General features: G+C 37.5%; 1 protein-coding gene across 4 annotated transcripts in view; it reads left to right on the top strand.

Moving 5' to 3' along the window:
* Nucleotides 1–1,455: 1,455 nt before the first annotated feature.
* Nucleotides 1,456–15,514, top strand: part of pcf11 (PCF11 cleavage and polyadenylation factor subunit) — a 38,502-nt gene continuing 24,443 nt past the window's right edge. For all 4 annotated transcript variants that reach the window (XM_043691646.2, XM_043691645.2, XM_043691644.2 and 1 more), the window contains exons 1-4: nucleotides 1,456–1,839; nucleotides 7,586–7,711; nucleotides 10,821–11,009; nucleotides 11,221–11,418. In XM_043691646.2, coding sequence (XP_043547581.2) covers nucleotides 1,669–1,839; nucleotides 7,586–7,711; nucleotides 10,821–11,009; nucleotides 11,221–11,418 — 684 coding nt within the window. In that variant the 5' untranslated portion in view covers nucleotides 1,456–1,668. The remainder of the gene's footprint in view (nucleotides 1,840–7,585; nucleotides 7,712–10,820; nucleotides 11,010–11,220; nucleotides 11,419–15,514) is intronic.

The following is a 15,514-nucleotide window of genomic DNA, read 5'->3' as shown; positions in this document are numbered from 1 at the left end:
ACCCACCCAAAGAGCATTTGCAAATTTCACCCCCAGGAGATTGGTACCCTCTGGTTCAGGTGAAGACCATTGTGTTTGTAGAGGTCCCACCTAAGTCAGAAGGAGCCCCAATTATCCAGATTCTAATCTAACACCTTTAATAGAATATCTGAGCTGTCATTTTTTTTATATAAAACCTTAAGTTATTTTGAGAATGCAGCTTAAAAGTTCTGAGACTTACATGTTAATAAACCAAAACCTGCAAACTATTCTAAAAGGTGAAAGACTTAATAGCAATCGAGGTTTGTTCAATATATTCTTTTGCTATAAATCCTGAGTTTTATGATCCTACCCCACTAGTTACCTATGAAGGAGAAGCACTCCGAAAGCTAGTACTGTACTTCCAAATAAACCTGTTGGACTATAACCTGGTATTGTGTGATTTTTAACTCTCTAGCACTAGGCATCAGTTTTAAAATAAGGGATCACTTATTTTATTTGATGGATTCAAGGGACTGAGTAGCCTGCTGCTGCTCCTAATTAGTATGTACACTTTTAAAAAATGAATATCCCGTTTAAATATATGTTTTAAATCTAAGAATGTTTCCAGAAATTTTTCCCCTTGAGTCAACAGTATTCAAAACATGGTAAAAACAATGACTGCAGATGCTGGAAACCAGATTCTGGATCAGTGGTGCTGGAAGAGCACAGCAATTCAGGCAGCATCCGACGAGCAGCAAAATCGACGTTTCGGGCAAAAGCCCTTCATCATAGCAACGCGACTTATTGTTTAACAAGTATGGAAAATACTGGCACATAAACAAAAAAATCGCTCACTATACTGACTGTATTTTCCCTAACAAATCACATTGTGTCATTTGGGAATTTCCTCAGTGGTTATACTATGCCTGTGTAACATCAGTAATGTCCCTTTAGAATATTTTACAAGAAAACCAGGGAATGGGAAGATGAAATTGATAAAGGAATTCAAGCTATGTATCGAGCGATCGTATATTTAACAAAAAGCTGTGCTTACAAAATATAATCGACAGCAATGATGAAATATATCAAAGAAGATTACAAAATGTCTTCCCCAATTCTTCAGAACGAACCCTCTAACCACAACCGTGTGCAACTTTGAGCCGGTCACATGTCCACATCCCAGCCTGGATGGGAATCCACGTGTCCAGATGACGTAACTCCTCCAGCCCACACAACACCAGAAAGTGTGTGTATGCACACGACACCAACCGCCGCCCCGCCCTAATGGAGGAAAACAGCGAGACGGGAAACTACAACAGGAAGCACCAATCAGCTGTCGTACTTCATGGAACGTCACAATGCCTTGACTAACACCGCCCAAAGCCACAAATGGGAAGCAAGTGGATTGTGTGCATTACGACGACCATCCAATGGGCTTTGACTGTAATCACACCCCATTGTGACGCTCTTGAATCGTTTATCCTGATGCAGCCGCCATTTTGTATTAGGAAAGGAGAGAGGACAGAAGTGCTGAGCTGTGCGGAGCGGTTTAGCATTGTTTTTTTCCCCCCCCCTCCTTGCTTTTGAGAAAGGACTTCCGTATCATGTATATGTTTAGGGAATAACTACTTATATTTAAAGGCAAACATTATTTTACTATTTAAGCGCTAACAGCGAATCGAGTTTAATTTTTTTTTAAACGCAACGATGGCGGCGGAAGATACGGCCAAGGCGGATGCCTGTAAAGAATATCAGTCGTCGCTTGAAGACTTGACTTTCAACAGTAAACCCCATATCAACAACCTGACCATCCTGGCCGAAGAGAACCTGAAGTATTCGCCGGAAATCGTCAAGTTAATCGAAGCACAAATAACCAAGGTTTTTAAAATCTGTTTTTGTTTTTATTTTATTTGAATTGAAAATTCGGAATTTTTTTAAAAAAGAAAAGTCGAGCCTTTGTTTGATCGACTGATCCGCCGTGTTTCTGCTGTCCCACACCCTTGCTGTCGGTGTTGTAATGTTAATCAAGATGGCGGCGGGGGCCCCAGGGCTGGCGCACAAAGACCGACCAACGATCAGGCTGCCCGGCGCCACGGCCGCGCCGCCTCTCATCGTGCGTTGCCTTTCTTCCTTAGAATATTTTTTTTAATCTCCATTTTTCTCTCAAACACGCCCACGGTCAGATACTAGCCAAGGTTTTTAGATCTAGGTGTGGAGCGGGCACTTGTGTATGATTTTACAGTCAGCGAGGTTTACGAGCTTTTTTTTTGCCCCCTCACTCCGGACGGAGTAACTCCGCTTCTAATCACTCCGGCGCCAGCGGCTTGTTCGCAGTTCGTGCGAGAACAGCCGCCCCGACCCAGACCGCAAGAGACGCCATGTTGAGTGTTCGAGTTGCTTCGTAGTTCACTAAAGCCTTTCGTTAAGTTTCGCGTGTTTCAAGTCGGGCATTGTCTAGTGTTGATTTAGACTTACTAATAGCTTAAATTTTTGAATTCCCCAGGGTGAATTAAGACAAATTGTTCCCCCTTTGAGCCTTTGCCATTCGCTCTTATTTCTTAGTTACACCCGTTTCCTTCGCCTTTGTTTGAATACATTTCTAACGTAATTTGACAATAATTGAATATAAACGAGTGTAGTTGGGTTTTTCACTTTGTAACTGGGTCAGCAAATTAAGTTTCCTTTTAAATTGCGTTTAGATTTTTAATTTAACGTGTTTTAAATGGTAATTTGTTTAAATGGTTCTTTGAAAAAATGTTAATAAAGAAAATGAAATACGTCCTTTTGTCTTATTTCTTTCACAGACTTACAAGGTTTTCATTAGTGTTTCATTTTTTTCTTTCAAGAGCACATGTCACAAAGCTGAATGCTTGTGGTGAGGTAACAGCTCGTGTCTTTTAGGAAAGAAAGTTGACAATTCTTTTAGATCTTCAAAGCAATATGATTAATACTAAAATGTACCCGTAAAAAGAAAATCTAGATGTCAAGTTAGAATTTTAGATATCCAGATGTTTTTCTGTATTTGCCCATGGGTTTTGCTTAAAGTTCCTTGCAAATTCTAAATAAGACTCAATTCTATAGGCCTTTTACCAGATAGCAATGTAACTTTAAAAATCTGACCCCAGTAATCGTTATTATTAGCACAGGCATTTTAGTATGAGCTTTTAATATTGCCTTGCGCCAACTGACTTATAACACATGGGACCAAACACAAGTGTAATTTTGATTACACTATACAATGCTTTAATTTGACTTTATTTCATGGGTTTTGCAAAGTAAGTCTTATCTGCCACTTCTGTTTCAGTTCACAAGTGTTTTTCCCTTACAAAGCCAGAGAGTGAGGCCGGTTTTATAATTTAGTTTTATTTCATTAAAGAGCACAATTTTTTTTTGTAGCAACTTTTATTTCAATGCCATATTTTGAAATTAAAGACACTACTTCATGAGAGCAAATATTTTTGTTTGGTTCCAGTGTGTTTGTGAACTTTGGGACCTGTCTTACCTTCGAGTCGAGCAGGATTGCTTCCAGTACATCATGCTTGCACTTAACATTTGATATTGGGCAAAATCACAAGCACGTGTCTGCAGTTGCTGATTTCAACCAATGTTGCACTTGGCTCTCAAAGCCTTGAGTCACTTGTGTTCAGTTTTGTTCATGTCTGTTGAAAGTGTTCTTGATTTTTGACCAATGTGCTGGATCAAGTTGGGGTGCTGCAACTGATGCTGTTGCATACTGCCTCACTGCTATGGCGCATGGTTCCTTAGGACTTAAATTGCACAACTGCTGGTTATTTTTGCTGGCAATGGTTTATAACATTGACATAAGTTTTGTCCTTGTGACCTAGCTGCTGTTCTTGGCTTCCTTTTTAAAAAAAATCCACTTAATCAAAAGAATTCACTAAAATTATATGGATTCCATAATTTCAGTTCCAGTTAATTTACCCATGAAGCTGATTGTGACATTACTCAAGAAAATAAATACTATCTTCAAGTTTGTTTCCGGAAGATTCCAAATAGTATGGCTCAACCATTCTGCCAGTAGATTGCTGAATTGGTGTGGATTGTTCCAGTGGGAACTGGATTTAGTAAAGTAACAACATGGCATTGCCTAAGCCTGGAACCTCAGACTGGTTGTGAATTTGCCCTCAAAATCTGAAGTTATGGTGCCCACTAGCTTCAATTTAATGCTGCTCATCAGCATCTCAGCTTATCGTTTAAAAGTTGACAGATTGTTGAGAGTAAGTGGGCATTTTTTAAGAGCAGGAAGTACACCTCACTCCCTGCACTGAAACTTTTGACATTGCTCAATTACCTGTAGCCCCATTTAGCTGGATTGAGGATATAACTGGTGAAATGTTTTATAGTTCCAGCAATCTGAGTTGGAAGGAAGTTACAACAAAATTTTTGAAATTGATATTTACCTTCCTAACAGCAATGTGGGTGTACCTATGCCACTTGGCTTGCAACACTTGAAGATGGTGGCTCAGCACCTTTTTTCAAGGGCAAACACTGCTGCCCCACATCTAACGAAAGGATTAAAATAAAAGGTTTACAATTGGGTAGACATGATTTTGTAACACTACTCATGGCATAAATCTGTTCGCACTTGGCATCTGATCATGGTGATGCACAAATTTGCATATTAAATGGGACATTAATTGCAAATACCAAACCACTTTGGTACTGACTCATTTCAGGCATTGCCTGATGTCATTTCACCTCAATGTGCGCCTCATGGATGTATTGGAGATCATTTTCAATAATGGTTTTGGTGTACAAGGGAAAAAAAATGAAGCAGACAAATCATGCGGCAGGATTTAAATAAAAGCTTTGATTAAACAAGGATTTCTGTAATATTACGAAAAAGCAAATTTTGTAGGTCATTGACGCTACAGCCTAAACCATTCCTGAGTAAACTTCATTCGGGTAAAGTTGTGACAGGCAACATGAAATTGTAAGTTATAAATTTCAGTCATTTCAAGGTCACCCTATTGCAGCCAGTTCCTTGACTTAAACAGCAGATGTTTTGAAACAATAGTGTCATTAATGCAAATTCTGGAGTAATTGTTCAAAACGGAAACTGAATGTGAAGGACACACTCATTCAGCAGTGCTGACAAACTAGTGATAGGGGCCTTTTGCATGACTTGCAAATACTTGTTAGGTTTCCAAGATATTACTACATGGTTTATACTTGCAACCCAGAATGTGATTCTCATGTTATTTACAGCACTGCTTAAGCTATTAAACATGATTTGTAATCATGTGCCATGGAAGTATCTAACCCTGATACTTAAGGTCTGAAAGCCAGGTGGAATTATAAGTAATTTGGAAATTGCTGATGTGCATGATTTTAAAAAAAAAGTTACACCATACAGCATTGGGTTCGGTTTGTCTCATTCACTCCACAAATGCAGTGCCACATGCTAGCTTCTAGAAAGCCATGGACTTCCTTGGGGAAGATATTAATTTAATTTTTCATAGTGAATTAAATCTGTATCGCTTTTGATGGAAGCAGATCGTAAATGCGATTTTGAAGATGCTTCATTATAAACCTTGTGGTTCTTTCTCAAATGATGTACTTCAACATACAGGTGTAAACAGATGAAATTTCAACTCTAGTTGTAATTTTTTGATTTGATGCATCTCGGTGCAAGGAATTTTAAGCTGAAGGTGTTAAAATACAGTATTTGAAAATTAAATTGCTGGGTTGGAATGGATATAGGCTAGTCTGGAGGATCGCCAATGTCTTTGTTAACAAGACTGAAAAATACATGAAGATTAATGTCCGATGTGATTTGATTCTGGACTATTAACCCACATTGTTATCCTGCAGCCTCTTCCCAATGTCAAATGTTCAATATGCAGTGCTATCTTGGACTGAGGTGAGCATCACATGGTCAACTTCCAACATTTACTTGGCAGCCATGAAGTGAAATCTGGACGAAGCAGTTGTATAACTGTTCCCTGGCATTGTGAATCTGTAGGCTGATGTGCATTGATGCCCCTCTTTGCCAGAGAAATGCTGTTTTCGAACTGAAGTAGATTCATGTGATCACATGATTCCTACAGATCCAAAGGTGTTCATTTTGCAATGTTTTGTTTGCTGTTACATAATTAATATCTAGCCTACCATGTGATCAAAGTCTGAAGGCCATTTTAGGTAACCTACATTTTCTTGAACTTTATTGAATGAATCTGTTTGCAATATTTTGCAGCTAATTTAAATTTTGTGTGCAAGTTGTGCAATCAATATTTCTAGGTACAGAAATATTAAGGTTATCTTAGTGCATAGCCTCTTTGAGGATTAATGTCAACAATACATTGTGTGTTTTGCAGGTGGTACTTTATAGTTTTGTTTTTCAAAATCGAACATTCTAATACAGAGCTCCATTTTACCAAATGCAAATAATTAAAGACTTCCAGACATCCTTCTCCTTCTATGGAAGGGAATTGTGTGTGCAGAATCTACAGGAAGTTTGGTTTGTACATTGAGATTTGAAAGTGTTCCACACTGAAGTGAGCTTCAGGAATTGACTGGAGCAAAGACCAATGAGATCTGCTCTCTGGTCGATGGTGATAAAATTGGCCTGGAGTAGCGTGCTCCAGTTGATCATCTCAGACTAAAGAAGGAAAGATCAGAACATGAAAAAAAATTGTTGTTGGGAATGAAATTGGTGATGGTATTGGTGTGTCAACGCTAAGTTAATAAGCTTTTGGATAAAGGCGGAATTGGAATTTTCTTAGTGAAAATATGAAGATCAAAGGGATGTCAAATACATGCAAGTCTAGCTTCTATTGGAAATAGAAATTTAGAGGAAAACTAACAACACGTTTGCACTAAGTTAGGTAACAAATGGGTAGATTAAAGTTTCATTGTAAACTGAATGAGGTGATTAGAAGCATCCAGTTATGAAGTACCATCGTTTTCTATTTAGTGACACAGAATTTGATTACTTTCTATCAAATTTATATTGCATTCAAAATTGGCAATGTGAAAATCCATTACATTTTAAATACAATGATATAGTCTGCGCTCTTGTAGGGGTTATCAGCATCAAGCCAAATTATAGAATTACTGTGATTGGGGTCAATATACAATTTATCCCAAATTATATCTGTTGAGAAAATAACTGAATGCAACTGCAAAGGTAGAGGCTGTAATAACTTGAACACAATCCTTTGCTGTGAAAGAGCACAGTTTACAAATTACATCAAGTTAAAACAGATTTTACTTGTCTTTGATTCAATGTTTGAAAAACAATGCATCTTTACTGCTGTAACTCAAATAAAGAATAATTGCAAATTTTTCAGAGAATGTGGAAGACTTGCTTTGAAGTTCTATATGTGGAAGTAAACTGTTATAAGCTTTTGTAATTTGTAAATATAGGTTTCAGTCATTTGAGATTGAGATTTTGTTTAATAGACCAAATTCTGAAGCTGCTTACACTGCTAGTCTCTAATCACCTAAGATTATTTGAAGAATTACAGAATTCAAGGAAATTCCTGCAAGTCGTGGCAAGTTATTCCCACTCTAAATGCTTTAATATATGATTTAACAAGAATTGCTTTGTTTTGTTTGTTTATCTAATTTCCTAATGTTCTGAGTTTTCCTGTTGCTGCAGGCCCCAGCTTCAGAGAAGCTTCCAGTAATGTACCTCATGGATTCCATTGTGAAGAATGTCGGAGGAAGCTATATTTCACTCTTTGCTCAAAACTTAAGTCCTATATTTTCTAGTGTTTTTGAAAAGGTATCTATACTTTAATCACTAGAGTAAATGTGAATGTATATTTTTGTACACTTATTTGAATGTTTTAATTAGGTATTATAACCTCTTAGTGGGAGATTTGTGCATTTTATTATGGAGTTACGTGGGTGAAATTCTCATTCTCTGTGCTTCAATAGTTGGTTTGAAATATTGAAACACTTCCAATTGTGTTTCTAATGGCATTTTATATTGAATACAATCAAGTTAATTTTTGAACAGTGATCTCACTGCTAAAGATTGTATTGGTTGACTCCAGTGGAGTTTGGTATCTTAGCTAAAATGATTGTTCATTTGACAGCGTATTAATTTACAATTGGAAAGTTATGACCCATTTATGTTGGTGATTTAATTTTGACAAACAGACCTCCACTTCGGCTTGTGTAAATTGTACTCCAAGTAAACGTAATATTCACACTCACTGGAATTGCGTATAGTATTCCTTGATCCCATTTTAGCCATTGGTTAGAAGAACCAAAACGTATAAGTAAGCAAATGCATCACTTATTATTGGAAGGATTTGACACATTTTAGTTGCCAGGTGACTTTTTTGCATCTTTTTATTTGCATTCCTGTAATCTGTGGCTGAGGTCACACTTCATTTTTTTTAGGTAAATTTCAGAATTTTTCTCTCAAATAAACTGCTGGATTAAATAAAAGTTAAGCATGCTATCTTAACTGGACCATATGTGGAATGTACATGTCTAGATGTTCCTATTGCATTATATAGAAAGCTACAAAATTGCATTTTTAAGTAAAGAACCAATTTTAGACCAGTTTCTAATGGACCAGTATTGGAAACTTACTGGTTATACCCACGTGTCAAATGGATCAACAAGAAGACTGTTCCAAAATTAATTTCAGATAAGTCTTGTATACATGCCGAGTTCTCTGTGTTGAGAATTTACTTTTTGAACATTATATGCATTTGTTCATAGATTCATGGAGATGTATAGCACAGAAACAGTCCCTTCAGTCCAACTTATCCAGACAGATCAGATATCCTAACCTAATCTCATCACATTTGCCAGCATTTAGTCCATATCCCTCTAAACCCTTCCTGTTTATATACCCATCCTGTTTATATACCCGTCCAGTTGCCTAATAAATGTAATTGTACCAGCCTCCACGCCTTTATCTGGCAATTCATTCCATATACGCACCAGCTCTGCGTGAAAACCTTGCCCCTTAGGTCCCTTTTTAGATTTTCTCCCCTCACCCTAAACCAATGCCCTCTAGTCCTCTCCCACCCCAAGGAAAAAGGCTTTGTCTATTTACCTTATCTATGCCCCTCATTATTTTATAAACCTTTATAAGGCCATCCCTCAGCCTCCGATGCTCCAGGGAAAACAGCCTCCCCGTATAGCTGAAATCCTCCAATCTTGGCAACATCCTTGTAAGTGTTTTCTGAACCCTTTCAAATTTCACAGCATCCTCCTGATAGAAGAGACACCAGGATTGCGCGCACTATTCCAAAAGTGGCCAAACCAACATCCTGTACCAACTCAACATGACCTCCCAACTCCTATAACCCAATGCTCTGACCAATAAAGGAAAGCCTACCAAATGCTGCCATCACTATCCTATCTACCTGTGACTCCGCTTTCAAGGAATTATGAACCTGTACCCCCTTGGACTTTTTGTTCAGTTCAGTTGATACTATTGAATAAGACCAGGTACTAGCAAATGGAGAAAGTCAGCACTTTGGAATGGTGAATGTTAATGCATGTCTGCAATTCCACAATGCAGCATTTGAACACTGACTTGGTCATTCTCTGCCTGATACTTATGACGTTTGAAATTTGCATAATAAAAACTGAACTTCAAAGTATGGTTTCAGTTATGTACTCAATCTTATTCTATTTTTCTTATACTTTTTAATTGGAAATGTGACTTAACCATATGCGTTACTTTTTAAACTACACTGCAATCCTCTTGTAACTGAATAACATGAATAATCTACATCACAATGTTGATAATTTGCGCTTAAAAAATGTCCGTGCAATGGGAGCATATAGGCAACAGTTGTGATTCTAGTGAAGAGTACATTATTGTAAACAGTCTCAGATTTGCATTGTCAGCCTTCCACAGATGCAATTGGCTAACTTTGTGCTCAGTTCTAATTCAAATTATTGTACATATTTTATCAATTGTTTGTTTCGTTTGTCAACTTATTGTCACCTTTTTTCATTTAAATGCTTTTTTCTTGCTCATCAAAAACCAGTAATTCGGGTATTAAATTATTTCCAGTTTGAGACTTGCTACCAGAATCCAGCACACTGTTAGTGTATATTGCACAACAAGATGTACAAACTCTTGCTTTGCTACAGCAACATATTTTGCCTCAAATACTTCTGAACCAGCATTATTATGTACTTGCCTTTCATCAATTATTGTGGGTTGTTAGGTAATTCTGAATTGCAGAACTGAGATCATCCTAATTATTTGAAGCTTTGTTCAAAGCTTGTCTGTCTTTAATCAGTTAAGATTGGATTTTAAACTTCAGTACCAGAGGCAAAAAACAAACAGGCTAAACTCAGCACACTACCCTGTTGCCTTTCCAGGCTATTTTGCTTGGTGAAATTTTAATTTAAAAAGCAAAGTTCAGTTATATCCGTAAAATGACAGTGATGTGTTGAATTGTAATCATGGCTTTACAAACTGAATCTTGTAACAAATAAAATTTCCAATTCAGTACTTAAAGCATTCCTCTGTGTGACCACAAGGAAACTCCTTGTTGATAGAGCTTTGAGGGATAACTTCATATTCCAACTGAACTTATTTGAGATTTATTCTGTTAATCTAATGTGTTTGGGGAACTACATGCTTTAAGCGCAGTTACTTCCCAAATACAGATAGGTTATAGAACAAAAATGAAAATAGTTACCCATACTCTGTAATCTTCTAGTAACTGAATGAGATCTGGTCAAAAAAACCTCTCCATATGTTTGACTACGAAATAAGTTGTCAAAGCAAATTTAAAGCTATGTTACTTAATGAATAGATGTATTCTTTCTGGATTATAGGTATGCTTGTAAGAATATGTAAGAGGCATTTAACATTGCATAAAGCTGGATAATTGTTTTGTTCTTAGGTGGATGAGAGCACTAGAAAAAGTTTGTTTAAATTGCGTTCCACATGGGATGAAATGTTTCAACTGACGAAACTTTATGCCTTAGACGTCAAAATCAACAAACTAGATCCTGCATGGCCTATTAAGCCTTTGCCACCAAATGTGAATAGTTCAAGCATTCATGTAAATCCCAAGTTTTTAAATAGATCGGTAAGTATTACAGGAATTCTCAACTATAACATAAGGAAAATGTTACTCTTCCAAGATGAATTAATGTGGTTGCAAAAACTAACTTTTGAGTGTAAATAAAGAAAATTTGCAAAATGTTGTGGTCCTCCTTTTATTTGGCATTTCTTGAGCCAGTTTCCTCGGAGAATTGTAGAATATCCTGGTCATAACTTCACTTTCTCATTACTCGTAGCTTGAAGAACCTACCACCTCAAGTTCCACAGTTGCTCCTATTAACTCAGCTAAACAAAACATTGCTGAGTCACAGAAAAACGTAACACAGGAGCAAGAGCAGTTTATAAGACAACAGCTGTTAGCAAAACAAAAACAGTTACTTGAGTTGCAACAGAAGAAGTTGGAACTGGAATTAGAGCAGACAAAGGCACAACTGGTAAGTTCAAAGTCCTAATCACTAAATGTCATAACGTTAGAGGCAATTTCTGTAGTGATTGAGGTCTAATGGGTTTGAGGTAACAGTGCTCCTCACTAAGTTTTATTTCCGATAATATTTAATTGTGATATAAAGGTTACTGCACCCCAAATTTGTCCAGAAAATGCAGTTGTGCAAAAAAAAGCCCATTTTGCTGCTTCAGTTGCATCACAGCACTTGCACCATTTATTTAATTTGCAGTGTCCATTTGTATTCATTGTTTGCATTTAGCAGCTGTCTTGGACTGTTCTTTTCATGATCCATCTCATTTGAGGAGTGGTGGATTGGCCCTGAAAACGTGAGGTTTAAGCACAGACCAGGAATGTGTTCTGGGTTTGTACGTGATCGGTAACTGGCAATTCAATCAGAAATTTGGCATGGCCTTAGTCCTGAGGGTGTTGGATTTGAGAAGGTGTACCCTTATTAATAAAATTTGATACAATACCATTTTGTGAGAACCAAACTTTTTTTGCTTTTCTGAACAACTTGGTTTTGAGAGGGAAATCATTTTTAACCAGTTGATTGGAGTGCTTTGAGGAAGTAATGTGCAGAATATAAAGGAGAAATAGTACCATTACATCAATATAAGACTGTGCTTTGCAGTTACACCATGGTGGCTTAGTGGCTAGCACTGCTGCCTCACAGTGCAAGGGACCAGGTTCGTTTTCACCATTGTATGTTCTCCAGATGTCCTTGAGGGTTTCCTCTGCGTGCTCCAGTTTTCTCCCAGTCCAAAGATGTGCAGGCTAGGTGGATTGGCCCTAGTAAATGTGCGGTCACAGGGATGAGGTAGGTCAGGGTGTGATGCTGTATAGTGGGTTGGTGTGGACTCAGTGGGCCAGATGGCTTGCTTCCACACTGTAGGGATTCTGATTTGGATGTAAATGTGTCATCACCTTAACAAAGGATCAATCCTTCACGACTTTCGAAGTTGACCTATGGATGCGTTTCCATTTCCAGACCAAATAGACTTTAGATAAGGAGAGAGAGTAGATGTTTAAAGCAGGCAAATATGAATAGCATTACACATCCAAATTTGAAATTGAGAATGGATTGGTGCTGATCCGTTGTCACGAAAGTTTTCACTCTGTTGTGCTTCCATCAGCACTATGAAGCAATCACAGAAGAAATCTTACCAATAACCTGTAAGATGTGAAGTATGTTGTTGTGCACCATTCACGTCTATGAACTTTTCATTGTGGTAGGTGGCAGTTTTAGTTAATACCAGTTATTTAAACACCTTACATTTGTACAGCGAAATGAAAATGCTACTTGGCAAGTAGAAGATTGTGGGTACGTTGAGATTTCAGTTATATTTAAGATTTTACTGCAATCCCTGAAACATTTTGGAAGGCTGATTTTGTTGGCTATGCTCAGTTGAAGTTTGAAATAAAGTAGTGTTTCTACAAAATAAACATGTAGATTTCAATACACCTTCTCTAACCTGAAGAGAATTGCAAATAGTTGAGGAAACACAGCAGGTCCAACAGCGTCTGAGGAGAGAAAAGAGTTAATGTAATAGTCCAGTAACCCTTTGTCAGAAAATTCTGGAGAAGGATCACTGCACTCAAAATTAACTCTGTTTTTCTTTGTTTTAGATTACCAACATCCTCCGTTCTTGTGTTATTATAGAGTTGGCTTTGGTATAACCCAACATTTCTGCTTCGCTTTTGTTCTAAAGAGTCTTCAACTTTAAGCATCGGTGAAAAATAAATTGTTACGAGCAGAGGTGTCTTGTATTTTCAACATGCACAATATTTTACTTTTATTTTCAGTCTCAACTGACTATAGCTAACAAAACCAAGTGTTGGAAATATTAGAGTTTACTGGCTAATAAATGTGTCAAGAGACAAAGTTAACATTTAGAATTCAATATGATATTGGAGAACTGAATGGATGTAGAAATGTATTGGAATTGTTGAATTGGACATATTTTTGATTCCCTTACATTTCTGAAGAGGAGTCACGCTTGACTCAACACTCTCTCACTCGCTGTCTCGCTCTCTCTATAGATTGTGCCAGATCCGTTGACTGTTTCTGCACTTTATTCCAGTTAGGGTTTACTGGATGCTCCAAGTGTCAGGAGAGTTTTTGCTATGACTGATACTCTTAGAATTAATGTATTATCATAGCTCCATCATTTGGCTTATTTTAAAGCAAGGAAGATCCTAAAATAATTGCGCATTAACTTTCAAGTTAAAGCATTATTATTTTGGATTTGTTTTTAATTTTCCTCCATATTTAGAGTCCTATGATATGGATACAGACCCTTCAGTCCAGCCAGTCCATCGCGACCATAATTCCAAACTAAACTAATCCCGTCTGCCTGCACTTGGCCCATATCGCTCCAAACATTTCTTATTTAGTTGTTGAAATGTCTTTTAAATGCAACTACCCCATCCACTACTTCCTCTGAAAGTTTGTTCCATACATTAAACCACACTGTTTTTAAAAAAAAAAGTTGTCCCTTGTCGTCTTTAAAATCTTTCTCTCCTCAGTCTTGAAATCCTCCACCCTAGGGGGAAAAAAAGACCTGCCATTTACTTTATCTATACCCCTCATTATTTTATAAACATTTATAAGGTAACCCCTCAATCTCCTACACTCCTATGAAATGAAGTTCCATCCTAGTCCGCTTCCTTATAACTTAAACTCTTTTCTTTGAAGATTGCTGGAATGTGTCGGGCTAGGCTGCAATTCAGTAGTTGTTGCCTTCTAGTCCCCTGTCAGTCCAAGGGGCTGCCATTCTTGTGATGTCGGAGATGTTTATACGGCAATTTGAATGTTGGCTATTTTTGGAATGACTGGCGACGAAGCGAAAGTAATGTTAGTGGTTTTTATTCATTTTAGTTTTTGGATAAATTTTGCTGGTATGATGAGCATTTATTGTCCGTACTCTATTGCATTCAAGGTGGTGTTAAGCCACTTAAAGCATTGCAGTCTGCTGTTGTAAGTGTGTTGTCAGTGCTGTTTGGGATGGACTTTTTTTTTCAGGCTTTGCCTTTTTGACAAGGAAAAGCAGTATAATTTTGGGTCAGGGTGATGTGTGACTTCGAGTTCCTGTCCATCTGCAGTTTTTATCCTTTTGAGTTCGTAAGGTGCATTGAGGTAATCTTGGGTATGTTTCTACCATTAATCCTGCATGATACATGTTGCCACTGTCAACGGTTGAGGAATTGAATGTCTAAAGTTGCCAATGTAGGGCAGGCTGTTTTGGCCTGGATTTCATTAATCTTCTGTTATTGGATATTAAACTCAAATTAGGCAAATAGAGCAGTCCATCGCATATCAGATTTGTCATATAGGTGGTGGGTAGGTTTTGGGAGTCAGGAGATGACTTTGCACTGCTGTATCTATGGATAGTCAGTTAAGTTTCTTCTTGACAGTAATGCCAAGAATGGCCGCGATATTTACTTTCTATATTGTAGGTGGTCATGGCCTTTCACACACAACTTGTGCATTGATATTAAGGAATTACGAATGTGGTCACAGACTGCTTTGGCACCTGACCCATTGTCACGTTTGGTATAATTTGCAATCAGTGACCATCACAATTGTGGACAAATGATATCGAAGGCTGATAAAACAGTTGAAGCTAGTTAAACTCCTACCATTGTCCTAAACTGAGATGATTGCCTCCAGCAGTTGTAATCATGTATGATGGGTATGACAGTAAATGTGGAGAATACGTAATGTCACTGGTCTAGTAAGCTAAAGAATCAAGCCATTGCTCGAAGGGCTCGAATCCAGATAATATTTGAATTCAGTAAATGAATTCCTATTAAAAGCTAGTCTAATGTTGATCATGTGATCATTGTTACTTATCTTCATTAGGGAAGAAAGTCTGATGTCCTTACCTACATGTGACTCTAAACCCACAGCAGTATGGTTGACTCTTAACTGTACCTGTGAAATGATCCACTCAGCCATCAGATCAAGGAGAAATTGGGAATGCGCAATAAATATTGACCCAGCCAGCAATGCCTATATCAAAAATAAATAAAACCAGAAAAAAATGCTGTTTGATAATTGAAATACACCACATCTTCTGATTCCC

This window comes from Chiloscyllium plagiosum, unplaced genomic scaffold (genome assembly GCF_037043375.1).
Source record: "Chiloscyllium plagiosum isolate Xiang-an unplaced genomic scaffold, Cpla_swu_hap1 HiC_scaffold_6, whole genome shotgun sequence".
Classification (NCBI taxonomy): Eukaryota; Metazoa; Chordata; class Chondrichthyes; order Orectolobiformes; family Hemiscylliidae; genus Chiloscyllium; species Chiloscyllium plagiosum.
Note: the sequence above shows the minus strand (reverse complement) of the source record. Positions and strands in the feature narration are given on the sequence as shown.